Raw genomic sequence first — 26,453 nt, 5'->3', positions numbered from 1 at the left:
ACCACAAAACTCCACTTTATTTGTTACTTCTCCCACGATTTTTTTCTTCTTATCTGAAAATCCAATTTTTTGTATGTAACCCAAATTCAAATTACTTCACTTTATAAAAATTCAATTTTTTATTAAATAAAAATCAATTATTAACTAGGCATCGATATATCCTATACACCATCATTTTCAAGGGTATTTTGTGTCATATTTGAAAGTTAATAATTAATTTTAATATTTTAATATTTTTCTTTAGATGGTTACTTCCATTTTAATATTTTGTGTCATATATTTATACTCATATATTAATACGATAGCCTAATTTTTGTGTGATTTATGCATGACCTATGTGTTTTACTCAAATTAATAAATTTGCCCGTTCTTTTATAACATCTGGGGGACCTATATTTATACTCATATATGAAAAAAATATTTACGGGACTATATTCATGCTCATATGTATATTTAATACAGGGACCTAAGAAAATAAGATACATGTAAAAATCTCATGCTAGCCCTACTTAATAATTTGACACATCATCACTTTCATGGGTATTTTATATTTTGTGTAATCAATACATTGGCCATTTTTTTGGAATAGATTGACCATCAATAACATCTGCAAAATCTATATTTATACTTATATATTAATACGAAAATCTCCTATTTTTTGGGACTCTTGCGGAACTTGTGTTTTTACTAATATATTATGTTATCTATTTTTTTAAATAATTTTACGGGTTATATTCATATTAATACGGGAACCTTTTTTTGTTATATCTACGGGCATTATATTTTTAATCATATATTAATAAAGTTGTTTATTTTGTTTATTATTTTACGTATTATACTCATATATTTATACGGGGACATAATCTTTTGTGTGAATTCTGCGGTTTCTATGATTTTCCTCTTATTAATAAGATTTCCTGATCTTTAATAATTTATGTAGGACCTAAATTTATACTCAGATATTAATGCGAGAACCTATATTTTTTTCTGATTTCTACGAGACTTATATTTTTAATCATATATTAATAAAGTTGTCGTTCTTTCATAATTTTTGCATTACATATATTTATGATCATATATTAATACAAAGATCTAATCTTCTGTGTAATTTCTGCGGGGCCTATGTTTTTACTCTTATTACTGAAGTTTTCAATTTTTACTATTTTTTTTAGACCTATATTTATAATTATATATTAATATGAGAACCTAATCTTTTGTGTGATTTATGGGGACCTATGTGTTTTTTTTTTGGTACATGGGGACCTATGTATTTTACTCATATTATTAAGCTTGCCCGCTCTTTTATAACATCTGCGGGATCTATATTTAAACTCATATATTAATATGGAAACTTTTTTGTTTGTGTGGTTTCTACTTGACTTATACTTTTAATTATATATTAATTAAGTTGTTTGTAACAAAAATAAAATAAAAATCAAGTTGTCTATTTATTTTTTTTACAATTTTACTGGTTATACTCATATTTAATACGATGACCTAATTATTTTGATGATTGTTGCGAGACCTATATTTTCACTAACATATTAATACGTTTGCCTATTTTTTAATAATTTTTACGGGACTATATTTATACTCATATTAATACATGGACATAAGTTTTTTTTGTGATTTTTCAACACCTATGTTTTTACTAATATATTAATAAGGTAGCCTATTTTTTTTCTTCATAATTTCTACATTATCTATATTTATATTCCTATATTAATATGGAGACCTAAAGTTTTTTGGTGATCGGTTTTACCATTGTTCTTTTTCTATTTGTTTTACCAAATATTATATCATTTCTATTTTTTTTATCTTTTAATCTACTTTCCAATAAATTTCATCTTACCAAGTGAGGAGCGGCAACGCCGCGACTCCCGTGCGGACGCACGGGTGTCCTGCTAGTTTTTGAGAAATTTTATTTTAATGAACAACTTTGATTATAATAAAAACGACGAAAATTTTACCAGCCACCGGTTTCGAACCCAGGACATGGACAATGCGTGGACAATGCGTGCAATCACTACATATCAACTTGAATGGATTTGGGCCGAGTAAACAGCCACTTTCATCCCTGAAAGTGTCGTTCGCTGTCATAATAGTCCCTGAATCAACATAAAACATTTAAAAGTCCCTGATTCGAACCTCCGTTAGTCAAAACAGTCCCTAACGTTATTTTTCTGTTTGTTTTTTATGATATGTCCCAAATTTTGACTATTTGACCAATATGTTACAATTTTTTATTCAAATTCACAGCCACCTATGCAAGGATCAAATTGACAGTGAAAATCAAAATTATTCTTCATCTTCTTCCTCCTCTCTCCCTCACAAATCTTCATCAATTCAAGCATCAGTGTAGTACCACGTTCAATGAAATGAAGAAGAAGAAACATAATCCCCATTTCAATGAAATGAAGATAATAAATTATTCAAGTACCACATTCAACCTATAATCTTGACCTCAATTTTATCTTGGTCACATAGATTCATCAATGAAGGCTATAAATTGGAATTGAAAAAATCAAAACAAAAAACAATTATTTTTCATCAACAATCAAACTTGCACACGAAATGAACCCATTTTCCAAACTCAACTGCTACTAGAAACAACAACCACATCCTTGCTCTTAGCATACTCATTCAAAATACAAATCCCAGCAGTTTTAAAAGCAAAATAACCCAACCTAAAAAACTAGCACCATGAAGAACCAACCAGGGTTATTACTAAATTGCTACAAGAGAAGGGGAAAAAGGAATTGCAGCAACACCTTGCCTTACTCCATCAACACCAGATCCAGCAACTTGTTCTACACCGCCGTAACCCCCGTCATGTCCATCTAGCCACCATTCCTCTCAATCACAACCCCTAATGTTTTCATCCAAACTTCATTCCTTAACACGTCAATAGATTTTTGGGTGGTTCATGTATGTTCAACCGAATTGCTGTTGTTATTGTGATAATTTTTATAGTATTGTGATGTTTCTCAACTTTGGATGAATTTTCCAGGTTGGAAGGTAGATAGTTGGTATGAATTTCTTCTTTTAACTTTTTTTTTTTAATTTTTAAAATTAATGTTAATTAGAATAAAACACAAGTGGACATAAAAATTCAACAAAATATTAAAAATAACACAGTCAACTTGCCACATCAGCGTGTTCTGAGACACATCATCATAAGTTAACAGATGTTTAACGTTTTGGACTAAAATGACTAACGGAATTAACATTCAGGGAGTTTTTTTTAACTTTCATTGATTCAGGGACTTGTTTGACAGCGGATGACACTTTCGAGGATGAAAGTGACTGTTTACTCGATTTGGGCCACTTCAATGTGCCTTGATCATCGATACATTAAAACTGAGAAATATTTAAAAATAAGATCATCCCTTCTCTTAAAATTTGCACCAAACTTATTCAATTATTTAACCTTGTACAACAGTGGAGCAAAAAAAGTTGTTTTTTACATACTAAAAGGCTTTAGAAATCTTGAATTCTTATTGCATATCAAATATAGTAGAAATCTTGAATATATTGTGGTGGTTGCACATGATAATAGAATGGATAAGTTTCAAAGGGCTTATCCTCTGACTTTTTCTCTTCTTTTGGTTTTGAAGGTCCAACTGAAACTATTTCAGTATGACAAAATTTTCTTAGCTTGGAAACTGCATTTACTGGATCAATGTCTCCTAATAATGTCAATTTCTTCTCTTTCATGTCTATTGATATTGATTCAACCCCTGTAAGATTATTACAAATATAATTTTAGTTTAATTAATAATGAACCACTAAAGTGTGTTTTTTAACACAAAAATCAACTTAAATATATTTAGATTATTTGAGCTTATATAGAATTTATATGATATATGAAATTAAATACCTGAAAGGCTAGATGCTTTCTTCATCACTTTTTGCTTGATTTTATCATTATGAATATCAACCTTCAACACTACGTTCTGTTTAAAAAAAAAAAAGAAGAATTAGTCATGTATATATGAAAACAGCCCAGAAGACTCGAAAGTCCCGTGAACTTAACTCAGTTGATAGAAACATCATTTATGTAAAACATGAAAGAATTTTAAATGATAGAAAATATAAAGAAAGGAATTTGATTATTCTAATTTTCACCTTCATTGTTGTCAAAGTTTGTGAGAGAGCTAATTTAGAATTTTTAGTGTGAGAATTGCAAAGGAATAAGAAGAAGGGCTAGTTGATGAAGAAGTGTTTTCAAGTAGTGGTGATGATGTAAAAGAATGAGAATTGGCATTTATTTATAAGGTAGGAAGATATGAAACACATAGTTAAGTCAAGTTAGTCAATTGAAATAATTGTTTTTTAATTGAAAAGTATTTTAAGATACTTTTATAACCGTGTGAACATTAAAGTATGATTAATCATCACACTCACACGAAAGTTCCCTCACAACAAAAAAAGAATCGGTCAAATGATAAAAGTTTGTAATGATTTTTTAACTGAGTTACTAGGAATGGCAGGAAAACCTAAACTCGATAGACGCACTTGAATTTAAACCCAAGTCAACGGGCGAAATTCGAGTTGACTGAGTTTGGGTTCGGACAGCATCCGAATATATGGGCGTGGGTTTGGGTAGTATCAAACCCAACCCGAAACTCATTCATCGTATACAATATTCTCATAATAAAAAAAGGGATCATACTGCATACAACCTGATCCAACAACACAATACCATATGTTTTAATTTTTCTTAAAATAATGTAATTTTTGTTTCTTCTTTATAATTTGGAACAAGGGAAGTAGCTATAATTAGCAAAGGACATTTATTAATATCCTTACATAAAATGTACACGTCAATTGGACAAACAATGTTTCTTTAATATATGTAGAATTTGCAAGGTAGGTTTTTATTAGGAGATGGAGGGACTGAAAATATACTTTTTTATCAAGAAAAAATGAGCAAGGATAAATTTTGCAAGCCATGTCGTTTTGGCCATTAAGACTACTGTGATGCGTATAAATATTAGACTCCGTAAATTTTTTAACACATACTATTTTGCCCATTTTCTCTTTTTACCGTTTTCACTTTACCCTTATTTTTTACTTTTTTCTAGTTTAGAAGCTCAAAACTATTGTCCCGTGAGCTTAACTTAATTAACAGGATATTATATTATATATAAAGGAGACAAAGTTTGAGTTCCGGTCATTCCACTTATCTACCTTAAAGGTGGAAATTTTAGTCATTAAACTACTAAACTTAAAAAAAAAACTCAAAACCACAAAAGCGCCGTACATAACTCTTCTTTGAAATAATCAAGAAACACAAACGTGTGGCAAAGTTCCTTCTTTAATAAAGTCGCTTTGTAGAAAAGAAAAGAAAATCACTATTAAAAATTAGTATAAGTCGTCTGGTAGCTCAAACAGTAGCTACCAAAAATATTATTGGAATGGCCGGGTGTTTACGCTGGTTTTTCGTAAACAACCGCTAGTTTAAATTAATTACTTGCATGACCAACTAGTAAATCCTATGACATGTTTTGCGCATTGATTTGAATGTTCATCATTAAAACAAACATTTATTAAACCAATTTGAAAAGGATTTAACGAGTAACTTACAGAAGAAAAATGTAAATCAAGCAAGAGATTAACTCGAATGAGAGAACCATTTAAAGATTTCAGAAGATAAATTGCAGTGGAATGATAAAAATTGTATTAAAATGCAAAAGTTTTACAAAGAAAAGAAATGGTTCACGAATTCATACATTTTCTTCACTTAACCATTTTTTCTCGAAAAAAAAAAAAAATACTTTGGGTTTTCTGAATTTTCTGTATCTGAATTGTAGCTCTTATTCCAACTAAAGGAACTATTATTTATAGACATGAGAATGAACAACTGCCTATGAAACGTGCTTCACCAGCTCTCCAAGCGCATGAACCCATGATCTCTTGATCAACTTTGAAAAGAATAATTGTCTCTTTGACTCTAACTGTCGCTCGAATTCAACCATCGAGACATCGAGTCCCCTGTTATTTCCTGCTAGAAATGAAAATAATTATAAGTCCATAATGTCATACATTTGAACGCTAGGATTCGAAAACCCCTACAATTCAAAGGCAATTTTGCCTTTTTGTTAATAAAATATTTTATGAAATAAATACATTAAATAAGCTTAATTAGGTAATTTAATCATCTTTTCATATCTTTTATTAACTTAATTAATGTATTCATTTTGGACCTTCATGGATATATTCCGTTTATTATTTCCATCCATTTTATTTGGACACGTATTTAAGAGAACGAACCAATTTTCAATTTAATACGACTTCTATTCAATTAATTGTATTTTTTAGATTGTGTCTTGCTAATGGATGTCCTAAAAACATACGATAAGAGCACAAATTTTTTTAAAAAATATTTCTATATTAAATATTTTTTAATATACCATAAATAGTCACGTCTTGCCTTTGTCTGAAATTTTGCACAAATGATCCCATATGATATAAATTTTCAATTAAACTGTGGATTTTATAAAATTTATATCGGTTAAAACGTTGTTGAGATGTGTAATATTTTCTGTCAAATTAGTTGGTGTCATTTTCGGACTAGCTACGCCACTGACGGAGCCTCCTATAACTTCATCAAAATTCGGAAGAACTATAAAAACTAGGAAATCATGATATTTTTACCCATTTTTATCATTTTAATGGATTTCCCTTCATCTTTATGTTATGCATTTATTAATTTAAAAGCTCAAAATAGCAAAAATAGTTACTTAAATACTCTTTAAAATAAGTCACTAGGTTTCGTCTAGTAGTGAGAGGTTTGACTAGTATGCTATAAATTCTGAGTTCAATCCTCTCATTGTAAAAAAATAAAAATAAATACTACCCTTTAAAATAATTAAAACATAACTAAATGACAAAATTTCTTTTTTAACATAATCGCCTGAAGACAAGAGAATCGGTGACGATACCTCAGATATTTTCATTTCAACAACATTTCTTTCCAATTAATTGTATTTTATTATTTCCTACCTAACCAAACATGACTTGACTTGAATTTTTTTTGGTACATTATGATTTTTCTTTTGGTACATACTTGACTTGACTTGAAATTAAGAAGCAAGAAGAAAACAATTTTTAACTACTAGTACTAACACACTAGAAGTATTTTTGTAGTACTCTGTTAAACAATGATTGCAAACTTTTATCATTTGACCGATTCCCTTTTTTACTATTAATTTTTAACTAACACCTAGGAGTATTTTTGTAGTATTAATTTAGGGAACTTTTTATATTAATTAGGGAACTTTCGTGAGAATGTGAATGTGTTGATTCAAACTTTAATGTTATTGTTCACACTTCACAGTTCACACGGTTAAAAATAAAAAAGTATCCTAAAATAATTTTAATACTAAAAAGCAATATTATTTCAAATGACTAGTTGACTTAAGTCTTAACTAAGTGTTTCATATCCTCCTATCTACCTTATATATATAATTGCCATTTCTGTTCCTTACTTCATATCATCAATTCTCTACTCAAACTTCTTCATCGACTAGCCCCTCTTCTTATTCCTTTGCAATTGTCACATCAACAATTTTTACTTAGCGCTCACAAATTAAGTTCAACAACAATGAAGGTCAAAATTAGAATCATGAAATCCATTTCTTTATTTTTCTCATATAATATATTTACTCTATTTTCATCCATGAAGTAATTTCGTGTATTTTAGAATAATAATGGAAGTAATTGTATGTTTGGCTTTAATTAATAGTTCTTTGATTTACTTTTTAACAGAATGTAGTGTTGAAGGTTGATATTCATAATGATAAAATCAAGCAAAAAGTTATGAAGACAGCATCTAGCCTTTCAGGTAGTGATTCTCATATACATTAACTTATTTCATTGTACAAAAAAAAAAAAAAAATTCTATTGTGATGGGTCCATTTTCCTGATAATTGGAGGGTTATGATAAGAAAAATTATTTTTCATAAACTCTACAAAATATTTACTCAAATATTTTTATGATAAGACAAGATAAGCTCAAATAGTCATTGTGAACTTAGCTTAGTTGATAGGAATATTGCTTTTTATATATAGGATTCGGAGTAGAATTTTTCTAACCACTAAACTATCTGACAAAAAAAGAGATAAGCTCAAATAATTTATTTCACATGCATGCTAATACAAATTGGTGTTTTCTGTAAAAACATACACCATATAACATGAATGGTTCATTATTAATTAAACTAAAATTATATTTTGTAATAATTTTGCAGGGCTTGAATCAATATCAATAGACATGAAAGAGAAGAAATTGACATTATTAGGAGACATTGATCCAGTAAAGGCAGTCACTACTAGAAAAATCTTAAATACCGACAGGCAAAATCTGTCTCTAAAATACAAATATTCCGTCACTAAACATGTTAGAGACAGAATTAGAGACGGATTTGATTCTGTCTTTGATTTCCTCGTCTCTAAACTATCAGAGACGGATTTTATATTCTGTCTCTGATTGGAGACGGAATTTATCCGTCACTACCAAATAAAAATCTGTCTCTAAACATTGAATTCAAAACACAATAATCCGTCTCTATTGGAGACAGAATTATCCGTCTCTATATTTAAATAATTATGTCTCTAAAATTCGGTCTCTAAACATAGAATTCTGTCTCCATAGAGACAACACATTTTCCGTGTCTAATAATTATTATTTTTTGTCTGTTTAGTAATTATAAATGCTTATACAATTTTTTAAATATTAATTTTTATTTACTCTATGTAATTCATATAATTCTAGAATGTGAGAATATTAAAAAAAAAATCGACACCAAATTAGCAAATTAACATAAAAATGTATGTCATTCTTACAAAGTATCAAATGCGCTACTACGGCACTACATAATAATATCAGACTTAAAGTTGTCCAACACAAAAAAATACATATAATTGATTTAACGAAAATACATAACGGAAAATAACTAAAACTAAACTTCACTGGATTTCAAAGATTCTTTGATAGTGGCTGCTTGAGATCCTAATCCAAATATGTTTCCCTTCTTGTTAATGCCTCCAACCAATCATCAGATTGTTGGCTATGTTGTCTTCTATCCTCACCTCTTTGAGAGTTTCTCTCAAACAATTTAGTTTATGCATATCAATCTCCTCTCATCATGTAGAGAAGCAACTCTTAGCTCTTCCTCTAGCTCTACCAAAGTTTATGTAACTCTCTAAAACCAATTCAAAATCAAATATTAGCGCAATTAGCATAATATGTGCATGAATTAACTACATTAATTGTTGTCAAATCATATAAGTGTAGGAACTAACTAACATTATGTGAATTAAAAATATAGAATTTGAAAGAAGCTGACAAGTTTTAATGGCATACCTTTTAAGTTGGTCTGGAACAAATTTTCCTTCTTGTATCCTTCACTTGGTCATGGAACTCTTTGGGAAGTCTAGAGTATAAATTTGAAAAAGTGTTTAGGTTTATTAAAATAATATAATCAAATGATAGGATACTTACCAAATGACATTATGTGGAGGTTAGAATCAAATCATTGTCTAATATCGATCAATTAGATGTTAGGCGCTTGTGGTATAAAACCCGTTTTGGGATACTAATTATTGACCAGAAAGAAGCACAGATAATTAAATATTGGAACATGACAATATTCAATATATAGTTTTCTACATTTGCAATATTGGCATGCTAAATTTATTAGATGTTGGATATCAGTTCAAGAAATTGTGCATCACTCTAGTCCTTGAAAACTATAACATTCAGTTTCTTCACTGCAAACAGATACAAGGATCATTCCAAAGATTTTAAGCATGTGAAGCACCAATAAAAAAAAACTCATTATCTTGAGAATGAGAGATACACGACACTTACAAGGTAAAACTAAAACTAAAATTGATTTCAGACTTCATAAAAATGAGCAAACAAAAACACACAAATTTGACACTCACATTTTCCACAAAGTTAAAGTAGTCATAGACACAAACAAACAAATTCCACTAGTCTTACATGTACAAGGTTCACCAGAAGCAGAGTTACTGGCCATACCTGCTCTGTTGCTTCACTCTTCCACACACTCACTTTGCATAAATCCTTCAAATAATCTGTCAAAAGAGGAACATCATTTACAATAGGAAAAAGAAAAACAGAACCAATAATTAAAGAAAAGATAAAAAGGGATATCTACACATGCAGCTTCAAAACAAAACTTAGAAACAATAAGCATAATAGTTTATTTATGGAAGTCACAATAGTAAAAACCCAGCATGAGAAAAATAGAATCTCTAGAACATGAAAGGAACACAACTTATCAAAGTTCCTATTAAGAGAGTGAAGGCAATGCCACAAAACATACGGTATCAAGCATAAGATCAAAACATGATATATATCAGTGCTAAAGGATACATGTCATATACTAGCATATATTAGCATTCAAATTGATAACAATCCTAAATGAAAATTAATCTAATCAGATCCCTTCACTCATAGTTCAATCTTATTAATTCCAATACATATAATAACTAGACAGCCTAATGCAACTTCAGTATGACATCAGTTAAAGTTAACAAAGGTATGCTGTATCAAATAATACTAAAAAAGACAACAGAGACAATCATTATAGTGTTTATTTATGTTTGTCAGTTATGAACAGTGGAGGTGGCTTTATCTAATTTATAGTACAGAGAACTCTGGAACATTAAATCAGGTTCAAACTCATAGTCAATAATATATAGGTCACTTTGTTGGTGATCAGGTGGCATTGAGTTCCTTTACCAGAAGCAGGAGCAATGGAAATCATAACATGCAGTGGATCTTCCGTCTACGCCATTTCCAGATTTGGAAAGTCCATATTGTTGTCTCAAGCTCCCTAAATTGTCTAGAGCTCTTTCAAACAAGCAGAATATCTCATCCTTCACGGCTAATGATCTGCAATGCATTGACCACTCAAACATTAATTTAGACAAACAAGGTAGATACATGATAATAAAATCAATAACAAAATTAGAATCATTGCAATCTAGTACCGGTCTAGCTAACATGTCACATAGACACTACAATCAACCACCTCAGATAAGAGAGCCTTCAACTTCTGAAGTTATTTGTATGATTGCCGAGAGATATCATAAGGTATCATGAGACAAGCAAAGTAAAACGGGAAATCATAAGGTATCATGAGAGATCAAAAAATATTATCAAATATTATCGGTGGAAAATGAATTAACGAAACTTGATCAAAACAATGTTGCTCATCAAGGCATATGGTTATCATATGTCAAAACCAATCCAATAATCAATAAACCATCTTCCCACATTCTAAATTTAATTCACCTAGATTTTCATATCAAAATGCTTTTTTTTTTTCAATCAAAACAAGGTTGAAACTTCACTAACCTGTATCCCAATTTCAGCAACACACCCGAAACCAACTATTTATTAACAATTATTCAGTACAGCAGAGTATAGTACACAGACACTGAATAATTTTTAAACAAGCAGAGTAAGCAAACAACATGAAGAACAGTAAGAATCATAATGTAAAACCAAAAAATCCCTAAACTTTTGATAGATAGCTAGTGATCTAAGAATATTAAATCCAAAAACAAAATCTACAGATTTTGAGAAATACCAAATGAAAATCGTAGAAATATAAAGGAAGATGAGTCGAGGAAGAAGAAAACCATTGTTGTCGTTCGAAATCTGACCCTAACGCCCAAAACCTCTTCAAATATGTGTTCTACCGAACTTTCTATTCTCCTCTTAGCTTACGCGGCAGCAATTCTTGCATTCCTGGATGTTTTAGGGTATAAGAGATTAAGAGGAAAGGGCCTACTAATAGAAAAACTGTAAACTCAGAAAACCTAGATCTATTGTTTAACGAGAAAAGAGAGAAAACCTGAACCATCAGCGTTGTCATGGTCCCATCGCGTAATAAGTTGTATTTGCCGTTAATGTTCCAATCAAGCTTCGACAAAGCAGTGGATTGATCGGATCTTGAAAGGAGAGGTATATACTTCAGGTTCGAAGAGAGATTGGGAAAGAAGGTTTTTTCTTTTTAATAATTTTGGGAAAGAATGATCTGAGAGCAAAAGGTTTAAGAGTAACTGCAAAAGAAAGACGAAAAAATTGAAAGCAAAGAGGGGGAAAAGTAAAGTGAAAAGCGGGGAAACCAAAATTTGGAGAGCGCTTGGTGAATTTGTTTTTAGTTTTTACTCCGTATTTGCAGAGATTAGAGGGAATTTGTTTTAGATTTTTTTAAGAAAATAATTATTTATTTTTTAAAAAAAGTTATTTTATTATTTTTATAGTGTTTGTAATAGATTTTTAAAGTCTTATTTTTAATTTTAAAATAAAAATTTAATATTAATAGTTTTTTTAGAATATATTTTTTTTTTTAAAATAAGGAACTTAGGTGCTTCACATTTAAAAATAAAAAATAAAAATTTATGATAGTAAACGAACGGAAATTATCTTTAGAATTTTATAAAATATTTTAAAACAAAATTATTATTTTTAAAGCTTAGAGTACAAATGCACTCTAAAACAAACCCCTGAAATTTAATAAAAGAATTCGAGAGTTTCTCTTTTATTCCCCTCAATTTTCAAGGTTTTGTAAACCCTCCACTAAAAATGCCTCCCAAAATATTGTAGAAATCTAAGAGATGGGTGAGAAAGAAAACATCAAGAAACTTAAGAGAAGAGCATTACCTTTGAATTGTGATCGAAGGTGGTGAGAATCGTGACTGGCGGTGGTGATAACGTGTGATAGAAAATGAAATCGTGACTAGTTAGCATATTGAGTTTGAACGACAGAGTTAGATCAGCGGAAAAAGGAAAGGGACTGAGTTAATGAGTTTGTGAGCGTTAAGTCATCGTGAAGAGAAAGGGGAAATTGTGACTCAGGAAAATGTGTTTTATAACATTAAAAAAGTCTAATTATAAAAAAAATAAAATAAATCATTTTGTTTAAAATTTTGAGCGGGCAATAAAAAAACTGGCGTGAAATTTATGGCGGGATGAATTTTCAATGTTATTTCGTTTAGAGACGGATTCTAGAGACAGATTAATTCAGAGACGAATAAATTCTGTCTCTGACAAATGTTTGACTATTTCAATATCAAGTTGACTAATTAGAGACGGATATAGAGACGAAAACTATTAGACACGGAAAAAATCTGTCTCTAATTTTCGTCTCCAACTATTGTTTTCAATTATAATTATAAAAATAATAAATTAGAGACGGATTTAGAGACAAAACTTTGTTGAGACAGAAATTTCTGTCTCTAAAATCCGTGACTAATACATATATTTTAATTTTGGTCTCTAACAGCTTTTTTCCGTCTCTAATTTCGTCTCTATTAGAGAAGAAATAAATTCTGTCTCTAAATTCCGTCGGTATTTAAGATTTTTCTAGTAGTGAGTTTCTAAACTAAGAAAGTTTTGTCATACTGAAGTAGTTTCAGTTGGACCTTCAAAACCAAAAGAGGAGAAAAAGTCAGAGGATAAACCCTTTGAAACTTATCCATTCTATTATCATGTACAACAACCACTCTATATTCAAGATTTCTACTATGTTTGATATGTAGTAAGAATTAAAAAGAGAATCCTGATGCCATTTTAAAAAAAAGGAGATAGAATCCTAGTGGCTGATTTTTACTATTTTTTATATGTATAAGAATATACATTTATATGGTTCAAAAAAAAAAAAGAATATACATTTATAAATATATGGAAAAAAGTATATATTTTATTGTTCACTGGAAAATAGTTCAGAAAAATACACTAAAAAAATTGTGTCTGATTTGTTAAAACATTAGGAACTTGACAAGACAAATTCAGCTGTACTGCGCTTGACATAAACTTTATTTCTAAACAATTTATTTCTACACTTTTATTTTCGTCATTTACTTTTATAATTATTTGTTCCCAATAATTCAAGACAAACACAACAAAATTCAATACAACATTAATAATAATAATAATAATAATAATAATAATAATAATAATAATAATAATAATAAAAGTAATGTATTTTAATATACAAGGACACATGTTAATGTTTTTAATATAGAAATTCTGCATGCAAGAAATATAATGCTTAAAAAGTTAATTACTAAGTTCTAAAATAATTCCTACATTTATTTTCTTAAGACATGTCAAAAAAACACAAAACATGTATTATAAGACACACGTTAACATTCTTCTAATTTAAATACATAATACAAACAAATCCGTCTAAATATACTTCTTAACAGACACACCCCTCCATGCGCAACTCGTGATTTAGCAGGAATAAGTTACTAGTTTTAATGGAAAATTAAAGTGTGTTTTTATGAGATTGTCACTTTTTAATTAAGTTTTGCTCCATTCTTTTTAATGAGCTACTCCTATGAGTTATCATTCATCGATCTTCCTAGAAGCTTACTATCATTCATGTTAATGATTGTTGAATTGTTCATCTAACTATACACTTTCTAAGAAGGAAAGATGTGGGGACAAAATGAAGAAGATACAAAGAAAGAACCATTGCCGCGTTTGGAAACAAACAAATTAATTAAAGTGGACCACACTACTTTCCAATTCCTTGACTAGGGTTGACTTATTACTACTTAAATATTGCACAAATCTCATCTTCACTTCACAACTTCATCTCACACTCTTTTCCTCTTCAAATTCTATACAATTTGGATTACTTGGTCATCATAATTAAGCTTCACAAAAAATGATGGTAAGAACTAGATTCATGTGTGATCAATTTCTTTTCTCCTTCATCATAAGCTTAGTTTTCTCTTAGTTTTATTCTATTATTATTATTATTGCTTTGAATTCCCTTTTTTACTATTAATTTTTTGCTTTGAATTGAATCTAAAATATTTTGCTCTCTTTTGTTACAGAAAGTAGTATTGAAGGTGGATTTATATGATGATAGAATCAAGCAAAAAGCTATGAAGACAGGATCTGCCCTTTCAGGTAATGTCAATTATATATGTCTAGTTTCAATATTTGATTTCAATAAATGAGAAAACATACTATATATAAATATAATATAGATTTAATTGGTATGTACCTTTAGTGTAAATATATTTTCAAAAAAAATACTTAAATGGTCACAAGTATTTGATCACAATATTTGATCACACTCACAGAAAAATACATATTATTTAATTATTTAAAAATACACATTATTTTATTCTTTTCTCTTTCTATCTTTTTTTCAATTTTGTGAGTGACCAAATCAAGAGACCACACAAATTTATGAATAAAAGAAACAACTAATGTATGAGTTTTGTTAAACTCTTTGAAATAAATATAAAATAATCTAAATAATATAATATTGAGATATCATTAATTTTTTTGCTAAAATTGTATTACATATTATTTTGCAGGGATTGAATCAGTTTCTGTAGACATGAAAGACCAAAAATTAACCTTAATTGGAGAAATTGATCCAGTGTATGCAGTGAGCAAACTAAGGAAGTGGTGTCATACTGAAATAGTTTCTGCTGGACCTGCAAAAGATGAGAAAAAGAAGGAAGAATCTAAGCCAAATGTGAACAAAGATCAAATTAAATTACTTGAAACTTATCCACTTTATTATTATCAAATGCAACAACCTCAATACACTCAATATTCCTCTATTGCAAGTGTGGAACAAGATCCTGTTGGATGTGTCATATGTTAAAATATTAAGAGAGAATGTTGTATTTTCTTATTTTTTATGGATTTTTTCCCTTATATATATATATATATATATATATATATATATATATGAGTGGTTTACCATGAATTTAGATTCTCTACGATAAAAAATCCTACATCCAAATTTAACTAGTAAAATAATGGAAACAATTGGAAGTTCATTGTCTCATGTTACATATATTTTTATTTTTAGATTTAATAACAAATTTAACTTTTACCTTATAAGAAATTTAGAGTCGGTTAGTACGTAAGGAAAAAAATCCAGAGTCTACTCATCTCACTCTAACTATGCTTAGAAAGAGGATCTTGCGCCGGCCATAATTAAGAATCATGTCAACTAGACAATGTCCTCCAAAACTGCCTCTTCAATCACAGACAGCGATTGGATCAATAGAACAATTCTGAATAAACAAGAAGACAAACTTCCATGACAAATACCCAGCCAACACCCTTGACTAAGTTAACAATTTGGAGTTGCTTACAAGCTTCCTTCAAGTATAATACTCAACTCATTACCTACAGGTTTCTAAGTGAGGACATAGTGACCATCACACAACCCGAGTGGTTCACTTACACCAACTCTCCTAAAGAGTTGCTCAAATACATGAAACCCTAAAAGACTACATCTTTGTTATTTTGTTTCAGCTTCGGTTTCGGTTACTAAAACAGGGTTAGCAGCACCCTTTATATAGCAAAACCTTCGTGGGCCTTGAACCATTAATATTTTGCTCCAAGAAAATCTTCAGAGGTTATATTATAAAATTAAATCTTTGATTCCTTAATTTTATATAATATTTGAGGTCCAAGTAACCTAATACAGTCGCCTTCTGAAGACTAATAAACCATGTGCGCCTTGTTGTATAAGTAAGCACGAAACAATTCTTCAAGTAAATTTTCGAAAGATTGCATATAAAAATATAACGCTAGCTGGCGCGCAGTCAGACTACACAGGTGTAGTTCCATATGTACGTACATCTGTCTCAACACTTGATGTATGCACATATGTCTCAACACTTGTCTAAAATATGTTTTTGCAAAATGTAACCAACATACAAAAACCCAACACAAGTCATTGAGCTCATGTGATTAATGAGTTTCACCAAAAAGGACGGATTTCGGGAGAACCCGGGTTCTATTCCTGGATGGAACAATTTCTTGGTCAGACTTTACTTACCTCGCAGCCGAACTCTGGACTACTTAAGCCCCTTTCCCCTAGGAACCAGAGAGTTATAAACAAAAAAAAATGTTGACCAATGTGATTAAGTAATATCGTTAAATGTTGTACACAAAGCATTATATCAATCGTTAGTTGGTTCAATGGTGATTGGCGCTAAACTTGGTAGGGAGGACCACGGTTCGATCCCCCGCAACTACGACCGGGAGGGGGCTAGAACCACTTGATGTCAGAACTGACCCTCGAACCAGTTTCATCAAAAAAAAAGCACTCAAATTAATATATTTAACTTATTATTACTAGCGGGCCAGATAAACGCTCTAACTTATGTCCAATTAAAAAAAGATATGCCTTATGTTCTGGTGAGTTTGTTAATAAAAGATTTTTGCTGCAAAAAAAAATATACGTCTTATGTTATGGTGAGTTTGTTAATAAAATATTTTTATTGCTACTAAAAAAATCAAGGATATTGTTGGTATTGTGAAAAGTCCGACCAAAACTATGTATCTCTTTATATATGGATTCCAGAAAATTCCACTGGTTATCAGGTTTCAGTAATTGTAAACCCAACCAATGTCATCAGTAGAAAGTAACTGATATTCCACCGGACATAATCTTGTATATTAATTTTACATACATATTCATGTTCAACATAATAGTTTTTTTAGCCAAATTGTTTTTTGTATCACTGACAAATACTTTTCCCGTATGTTTTTTATATTAATCAATGATTACTAATTATCCTGTTGTTAGTGATTATTATACTTAGGTAAAAAATTTATATAGAATAAATTAAAGTAGCTAGAAATTTGTTATACAATATTGTTAAAATATAAGTGAAATTAAATTAAAGTAGGTAGAAATTTATATAGAATTGTGCTTTGCTTTTCTAAAATTATTTGTGTGTTCTACAAAACAGAGTTAAGTGCAGCGGAATAATAACACACAAAGAGAGAGAGAGGAGAGAAGAAAAACACAAAGTTTTTGTACCGGTTCCTCTCACAAACGAAAGTAGTACGGTCCCCCTTGTATGTCCAAGAGAGTTTACTATAATCACAACTTATTATAGTTTTCCAAACACAAAGTTTCGGACTTCCTTGCCCAAAAACACAAAATAGTTTATTAAATCGAAGTATTTTAATAGTTTAGGGACTGATAAAAAATAAAAGGAGCATAAGACTCAAAGCAAACTATAAATCTCTAAATAATGTAATACAACCTGAATTCTCCAAGATGAATTAAACATTTCTAAAGAAATAGTCTGATCAGCCACTTGATTAGCTTCACGGTAAACATGTTGCCGACAAATATGCTTCTTCAAGATATAATTTACCCCTCAAAGAAGAAATATGCTTTGCAAATTGTAACGAATGATTTTTACGTTAAATCATAAGTCTCGGAGTACAACGGCTCTCCTATGTAGTTGAACAAAGAAAAATGAAAAATTGGTAAGTTCCAATTTAAGCCGATGAAACGAAAAAATATAAGTGAGCATTGAAGGGCATAATTCGTAAGTAGGGCGGAAATAGACTGAACAACGCTAGACTTTGTTATGCATAAGTTTGGTAGAAATGACCACGGTTTGATCTCCCGCAACTTGTTGCTGGAACAGACCCTCAAATCAGATTAAGCGGTTCAGTGGACCGGATACTGGTTGTGAAACCAACAAATAAAATCATCATGGATCACCATAATTTTGATATGCACTGTCGTGATACCAAACATATGATTAATATTATTACCTTGAATGATTCTACATTCTGCAAGTGGAGAATCTTGAAGTAAGTAGTCCAATACACCTTTTGGTAGAGGCACTGTTTCAGCAAACCGTCTAACAATCACTGACTTCAATTTACTAAATCCCATTGATTCTATATAGGGAAAATCAGGAATGTGAGAAAGACCCTGCATGCACATCAAATGTTAAGACACACATTTAATAACAAATATTTAAAGTAAATATGATTAATTAATTAAAAAAATCTTGTTCAAAAAAAAAATTAATTGAAAAAATATACTAATAATTTAAAGTATACCTCAAGAGTTTGCAAGCAAAGTGACAATGAGTGTACATTACTGATCCTTCTGAACCAATTCTTCAAGGTCTCTTCAACCCCGGGTATAGATGAATGGCACAAAACGTCGATGTTTGCTTCTCCGATAAAATCCAAGTTATGCTCAAAGATTTCATGATTATTGGTAGAATTTAGACGTCCCGCGAAAGTAAATGCTTCTAGATTAGGGGCATATATTGTAACTTTGAAAGGGTTATAAAAATAAAAGCAGAATCGGATGGTTAGATTAACAAGTTTATCACTAACCAAACAAAGGATTTTCCCGTTACTTAGATTGCAATTGTCGATGACTAAAGTACGAAGCTTCTTACAATTTAAGAAGGGATTGGAAAAATCTTTATCATCACTTGAAGTAAAGGAAAAATGTCGTAATTGACAATATACTAATTGTGGAAGGTCTAGAGTTACCGGAAGTTGAGCTATCCAACCAGATTTACGGAGTGACACATCAAGACGTTTTAGAGACTGAAGGTAAAACAAGGGGTGAAAAAGCAACATATTACGTACATCATTACGAAGGAATGTGTCGAGTTTGAATTGCTCCACTTCGTATGATACTGCATAATTGATTATTTTGGCCAAAATATGAAAGTGAATATGCCCGTTATGCTTGACTACAATTTTACGCAAGGCACTAGAGTAATCGCGGTGTTGCAAAACCTTGAGCACAAATTTCTTGAAAAATTCAGCCTTGTCAAATTGATTACTGTTAATTATCAAAATAGCGAGCGATTTCCAAAGGTGCTTCCATCTCTTGGACAAAATGCTGGTATGTACAGCTTCTTTAGTCACCAAGAATTCCATGATGTGTGTTACAATAGAATCAGGCAAGGTACTAATTATATCTACTTCTTGTTCACTTTCACTATGCATTGATGTCTTCATCATAGGTTGTTTATCTACAATATATTCTGCAGTCATATCTAACATTCAAAGTTAGCAGCAAAATAGTCACATTTTTAAAATATTATATTTAATAAATCACATAAATGTCACATTATAATATTGTCTGGTACTTCTATAATAGTTTTTGTTTTGATTATTATGAAATTCATTGACCAACAAATATGGATGAAAAAAATTAACCCTTCATAAAATAGATTCATAAGGTATATGGAGTAATAAATAACATACAGTTGTTATGGATGCAGGATTTGCATTAGATTACGAAAGGATCGATCAGAATATTTGATCGATATTCAAATTCAATTCGAATAAGCTTTTTAAGAATATATTAGTTTTCCCTAGTTTTTTTCTAAGATGATTTGTATAACTCTTCAGCCGGTCTGCTGTTCGGTTGCGTGTCTGGTGTTTTGTTTCCAATGTTGTTTTTCTAAAATTTTAGTTGATTGTTGTTGCTGATGTGCTTTTGTTCATCGTGAGAGTGGAAGACAAAAGTTTACATGATAACAAGGCTGCAATTTGAAAAGCATGAATGTGGAAGATGAAAAATTTACAATTTAAATAATAAAATATTAAAAAGAAAAAAGACAAGATAACTATCCAACTTGCTCAACCGGTTACAAGGTAAGAAATAAAAAAATGGATGATGTGGCCTTAATTGGTTGGAGTGTGTTTAAAGGAGTGTGTTAGAAGGTGTGACCCTAGTACTCCTCTTACGTTCAATTAACTCAATTTTTTGAAATTTTTTACTGGGGTCGAAGTGACAGTGTTTCATAGAGTGTTATCCTCAATGTGGACCGTTCTGGTTTACTCGTTGTTTTCCGTGTGTACGCATCGCCACTGCAAGTCCCTCCGGCGTGTTTGTCATCTTTGTTATTTCCTTCTCCGACGCACACCATTTTCTGATGACAAGCTGATCATGTTTGCGCATCACCCTTGACGCAAGACCTTCTGATGGGCAGATCATCATCTTGGCAAATTCGTTTGGTGTTGCCGTTGAAGCAAATCAGGCCTACGGCAAAGGATCCCTATAATAGGGATGGATATGAGTCTTAAATAGAAGCACCAATTATGTATAGAGTGACTGAGTTTTCTGCCAAATGGATTAAAGCTAGTGAGGAAGTTCCAAACTAAGTTTGCACTTACTGCAAACACCTTCTTGTGCAGTTGTTTATGAGGCAGATTTATATATGCTTGGTGTTAAGATAGAGCCGTGTGATCCCATGGTGGTGACTGTGTTGTTGGACCTTTGTCGAACAAAGAAGAAAGGAGGAACCTAATCATTTGTAGCTTGAGTTTGATAATTATGATGAGGGTGTTTATGAGGCAGATTTATATGCTTGGTGTTATGAATAGGTCTTTGTCCTTGGAATACAAGTGACAACATTAAAAAGGAGAGTTACATTTGTGGAATACTGGAGGCAACACTCTAAATGGAGCAAGCTGCAAGGTGGTAACACTTCATTTTTGAAGATTATGTTAAAGGGAAAAGAGAAGCCATTGAGCCAATTATCTATTATGTCAACCTTGAGGACAAGGTTTTTTTGAGGAGGGGCGTATTGTTAGGATATTGAATAAACGGAACTCGGAGTAGTTAAAATAGTTATGAGTTGTTAGAGTAGTTAGTTAATTGAGGGTTATAAAGAGACCATCTTTGAATATTGTAATTGTGAATAGTATTCTCTATTGTGAAGGTGAAAACCCTTGAAAGTGTTTTTCTTTACAATCTAATTTTTGTGTTCCTAACAGATGCCACCTGCTAAAATTTGTAACAGGGTGCCTGACTGACCACATAGAGATAACAAGACGGGCAAATAGTTCACTGAAGAAGAAAAGTATGGATCTGTCAAGTGCAGCTTTTAGTTATGAAGCGGTAAAACAGACACGGACACCAGACACAACATTGATGTACACGTCGACAATGGTAACAATTTAAGAAAAAAGAAGTGATTGAATGTAACTACATGTGTCAGTGTCGCATCTCGGACATCTTTGAATAAAGTGGCGGTGCAACATAGATTTTTAGGAGCTATGGTGGATAGAATTCCAATAACTGCATTCGGTATAATACACGTGCAGATAATTGTTGATGATCCTACTGAACATATTCCGAATAGAGGGACGATTTTCTTATTAAAAGCTGGATATGAGATCAAACATACCTACTGATGTTCTGTTCTATGACAGTTGTGACCGGTGTCTGACACTGATACGACTTCAACACATGTTAATCCCTTCTATTTTCTTAAATCATTATTGGTACTTATTTTTCGGTGTCAGTCTCGTGTCAGTGTTTCATAGTTTGACAGTATATATGATGCAGGGTGTGATTTTTATTTAGTTATATTGGATTATGCTATATTATGATGGTAATAATACTACATGTGTGTATTTTTAAAGGCTTAGGTTGATGGATATCATGGAGTGATTCAAAATAGACATGGGACTGTTGAGATTCTGGCAAGAAGGGAAATTTTTCATGAATGGTTTCTTGAATACTGTCTCCATGTTTCTGCTAGCTTTTGTAGAATTGTTGCTATCAATTAACTACAAAGGTGATTATACTCTATATATAGACTAACAAACTAGTAACTAACCAACTAAGTTCTAGCTAATTATATCTCTGATATTGTAGAAGTTGAAAAAATAAATTCACAATAGAAAAAAATCTATGAAGCACGGACACTCCTCGAATTAGGTGTGTTCGATACCAGAACACACCTAATTTTTTAAGGTATCGAACACACCTAATTTTTCTGGTATCGAACACACACCAGTGTTCAACACTAATAGTAATACACTTGTGACTAGTAGATGGATAAATAAAAGTCAAATAATAACATATATTGTTTTAATTTTTAAGGAAATAAATTGTTCAACTTAGATGCACATGTATATATTTGGATTATCAATTTGGATCTTTAAAAAATATGTAGCGGTGTTGGTATCATGTGTATTTTACATACATTAGCGGTGTCGACGTGTCCATATCGTGTCAGGTATCCATGACGGAATCCGTGCTTCAAAGCACACCGGTGTTCAACACTAATTTGGCATCGACACTTACGATTACCATGAATGATATTTACTCAATTTATCATCAGTGTCGTGTCCGTTTCTTATTCGTGCTTAATAGGCAAAAACACAAACAAATTCAAGGCAATCAACATGCTTACCTTATAAAATAGTGATGAAATAATAAAAACTTTCTTTTCAATCTAAAGTTGAGCAAAAGTATACTGCAGAAAAACAAGTGGTAGGATTAATTCATAAAGAATTGAATTGTAGTACTATTTTAATTTCATGGCAAAAATCATAAAACAGAAGTACAAAAACATACAAATATGAGTGCATGAAAGAACACAGTACCTGAAGGTGTTTTCGGCTGGGAAGAATGTGATGCGCTTAATTCGTACGTATTTGGTATATATATATATATAAATATAAATGTTATTTTGTAAGTATTTGGTATATATAATTTTATATTTTTTAGGGAAATATTTTTGTAATGGATAATATTAAAGTCTATTATCATCAGCGACGATAAAGGAAACAAAACTATCATTCTTAATTTAATTTTTATTTATTTAATTTTTAGAAGATTTATTTTCAATTTATCCTTTTTCGAGATCTAAATTGTAAGGTTGTTTTGGATCATTAAATTTCCACCGTTTGAATGGTTGACCTAGGGAATGGTAGTACATGCACATACTCCGACATATTATAGGTTCGAGGACCTAGAACCTTCTATTAGACATTGTCACGGGAGACAGGTTTAGGCGGATTACCGCACTAGTGAAATCTGACGGTCTGCGTGTCCATGGTATATATGTACCGCGCAGCCATATTTTGTTTGGGTGACACGGTCCAATCCAAAAATGAGTCTTGGCTATTCCAAAATAGCAAGCTTAGGCTGACGAAGACTAACATCAGTTTCGTGAATTTATTCTAAATAAATTTTCTCTTGTCTTTTTTATAATATCAGACTTCAATATCAAAAATAAATAAATCAACACGCATGTGCATTCAAAAACAGTTTTTTTTTTTAAGCAACGGAATAATTTTTCTCATCAATAAATAAATTAGATAAATGTGGAAAAAAATTATTGAACTTGTGGTGTATTTAATTATCTAAACATTAAATTCTTTATATCATTAAATGTTATATTTCTATTTTTATGTAGCTTAACATGTGCCCTTAGGGCACAAGTTAACATGACCCTTGTTATTGATAACTAGCGGGTCAGGCAGGCACGTGCCTTGTGTTATGGTCAGTTTGTTAATAAAAAATTTTTGCTGCTAAAAAAATGTGTTTTATGTTATAATGAGTTTGTTAATAAAAGATTTTTGTTGTTACTAAAAAAAATCATTAGTACTATGAAAAGCAATGTTTTAAAACCCGGACCGGTGATCGACCCGGCCAAAGCATTGGGTCACTAGGTCAATGGTCGGACCAGTGGGTCACTGGTCGGACCGCATAACTGCTAACCCGGTCAATACAAAAATTCAAATCTTAAGTTTCATAATTATAAAATTTAATAAAAATTAATCTATAAAATAAATAATAAAAATTCATACATTTTAAAAAATAAAATAATTAAATTATGTATTTTATCAATACTTATTAAATATATGTCTTTAAAAAAAAATTGGATATATGTGACATGAGATGATTAGAAAAAAAAAATTAGGTGGTACCAATATCATAGCACATGTTTCATAAATAAACTATTAAATATATTTAAGTTTTATGTATTTTTATCACATAAATTGATTTGGCCTAGTGGTAAGGATGTTTGCTGTGCATGCAGAGGTTCAAATCCCTGCCAGCATAATTATTGAAATTTTTATCAAATTTTCAAACCAACATAAAACCGGTTCGGTTCATTGTGCGGGCGGTTTATCCGGTTTACTGGTTTGACCGTCGAACCGGCCGGGTCACGCCGGTTTTCTCCGGTCTATTTGCTTAACCGGTTCTGTGAGTAAACCGACCCATCAAACCTTCCGGTTCCCAGCCGGACCGGTCCGACCGGCCGGTCCGGTTTTTAAAACTATGATGAAAAGTCCACACCAAAACTCATGTATATATAGTATAGATATAGAATAGATTATAATTTATATAAAAAATCATACACGGGACATATCTATATATATAATTCCTAGATAGTTCTCCTACTATCCATCTTAACCCTAATCCACATCACCCACTTGCATCCAATTAAATCCCACAATAATGCCACATCACTTCCTTATATTATATCATTCTCATCTCTATTTTTTTATATTATATAAATCTCATAATAAATAATAAAGAATTATGCTTCTCTAATTATCCAAAAATTGATGTCACAAGATGTTATAGTTTTGATTAACAAAAAACAATAAAATAAAGAATGGACAAAAGATTATTAGCAAAAACATTAACTATTGTGAACAAAAAACAATAAAATACACAAAATAAAAAAAAATAAAAATTAAAATGGATAATAACCCAAAACAACAACAACAACAACAACAATAATAATAATAATAGAGTCAGGATCCGTTGACACCAACTAGTTTGACACCAAATGTTACACCTCTCAATAACGTTTTAACCGATATAAATTTTATAAAATCCACCGTTGGATTGAAAGTTTACATCATATAGATCATTTGTGTAAAATTTCAGACAAATCCAAAATCATTTGATATGCTATTGAGACACATAAAGATTAACGGCATTTAAAAAAATACAAAAACCGTTAATTTTGATGTATCTCAATAACATATCAAATGATTTTGGATTTGTCTGAAATTTTACACAAATGATCTATATGATGTAAACTTTCAATCCAACGGTGGATTTTATAAAATTTATATCGGTTAAAACGTTATTGAGAGGTGTAACATTTGGTGTCAAACTAGTTGGTGTCAACGGATCCTGACTCATAATAATAATAATAATAATATAATTCCTAGATAGTTCTCCTACTATCCATCTTAACCCTAATCCACATCACCCACTTACATCCAATTAAATCCCACAATAATGTCACATCACTTCTTTATATTATATCATTCTCATCTCTATTTTTTTTTATATTATATCAATTTCATAATAAATAATAAAGAATTATGCTTATCTAATTATCCAAAAATTGATGTCACAAGATGTTATAGTTTTGATTAACAAAAAACAATAAAATAAAGAATGGACAAAAGATTATTAGCAAAAACATTAACTATTGTGAACAAAAAACAATAAAATACACAAAATAAAAAAAAATGATAATAACCCAAAATAACAACAACAACAATAATAATAATAATAATAATAATAATAATAATAATAATAATAATAATAATCCAAAATATAATAATAATTAGTACCACACATTATATATAGATTATAACATTCCTTAGTGACAATGAAGATGAGCATAGTTGGATTCTTTTAACATTTATTCCATTTAAATGTCAACCGTTTTCATAGAAACAACAAAGAGTTTATAATTTAGTCACACAAAAAAATACGAAGTGTGTATACATTATTGACTTAATTACATTATAATTGTAGAGAAGAGTGAAGGTTATGACAAAAGTTAGGTTATGAGATTGA

At 30.6% G+C, this 26,453-nt stretch overlaps 2 protein-coding genes, 2 long non-coding RNA genes and 1 pseudogene across 4 annotated transcripts; 2 read left to right on the top strand and 3 right to left on the bottom strand.

Annotated features, from left to right (window-relative positions):
* Window positions 1-3,198: 3,198 nt before the first annotated feature.
* Window positions 3,199-4,252, bottom strand: LOC123906170 (heavy metal-associated isoprenylated plant protein 39-like). Its single transcript, XM_045956021.1, has 3 exons — window positions 4,129-4,252; window positions 3,881-3,956; window positions 3,199-3,740 (listed from the first exon to the last, which is right to left on the bottom strand). Exons 1-3 carry the CDS (start codon window positions 4,132-4,134, stop codon window positions 3,508-3,510), a joined length of 315 nt encoding a protein of 104 aa, XP_045811977.1. The 5' UTR covers window positions 4,135-4,252; the 3' UTR covers window positions 3,199-3,507.
* Window positions 4,253-7,519: 3,267 nt separating this feature from the next.
* On the top strand, window positions 7,520-13,619 carry LOC123906168 (annotated as a pseudogene).
* LOC123906169 lies at window positions 9,874-11,769 on the bottom strand. Its single transcript, XR_006808787.1, has 3 exons — window positions 11,683-11,769; window positions 10,778-10,930; window positions 9,874-10,107 (listed from the first exon to the last, which is right to left on the bottom strand). It is a non-coding gene; the product is annotated as an uncharacterized LOC123906169 (long non-coding RNA).
* A 957-nt stretch (window positions 13,620-14,576) lies between the features above and the next one.
* On the top strand, window positions 14,577-15,874 carry LOC123906167 (heavy metal-associated isoprenylated plant protein 39-like). The gene is made up of 3 exons (XM_045956020.1): window positions 14,577-14,729; window positions 14,896-14,971; window positions 15,388-15,874. Exons 1-3 carry the CDS (start codon window positions 14,724-14,726, stop codon window positions 15,681-15,683), a joined length of 378 nt encoding a protein of 125 aa, XP_045811976.1. The 5' UTR covers window positions 14,577-14,723; the 3' UTR covers window positions 15,684-15,874.
* Window positions 15,875-19,198: 3,324 nt separating this feature from the next.
* Window positions 19,199-23,259, bottom strand: LOC123906166. The gene is made up of 3 exons (XR_006808786.1): window positions 23,222-23,259; window positions 23,029-23,091; window positions 19,199-19,860 (listed from the first exon to the last, which is right to left on the bottom strand). It is a non-coding gene; the product is annotated as an uncharacterized LOC123906166 (long non-coding RNA).
* Window positions 23,260-26,453: the final 3,194 nt, after the last annotated feature.

The sequence above is a fragment of the Trifolium pratense genome, linkage group LG2 (genome assembly GCF_020283565.1).
Source record: "Trifolium pratense cultivar HEN17-A07 linkage group LG2, ARS_RC_1.1, whole genome shotgun sequence".
Lineage (NCBI taxonomy): Eukaryota > Viridiplantae > Streptophyta > Magnoliopsida > Fabales > Fabaceae > Trifolium > Trifolium pratense.
The sequence above is the reverse complement of the archived record's forward strand: the minus strand, read 5'-3'. Positions and strand labels throughout refer to the sequence as shown.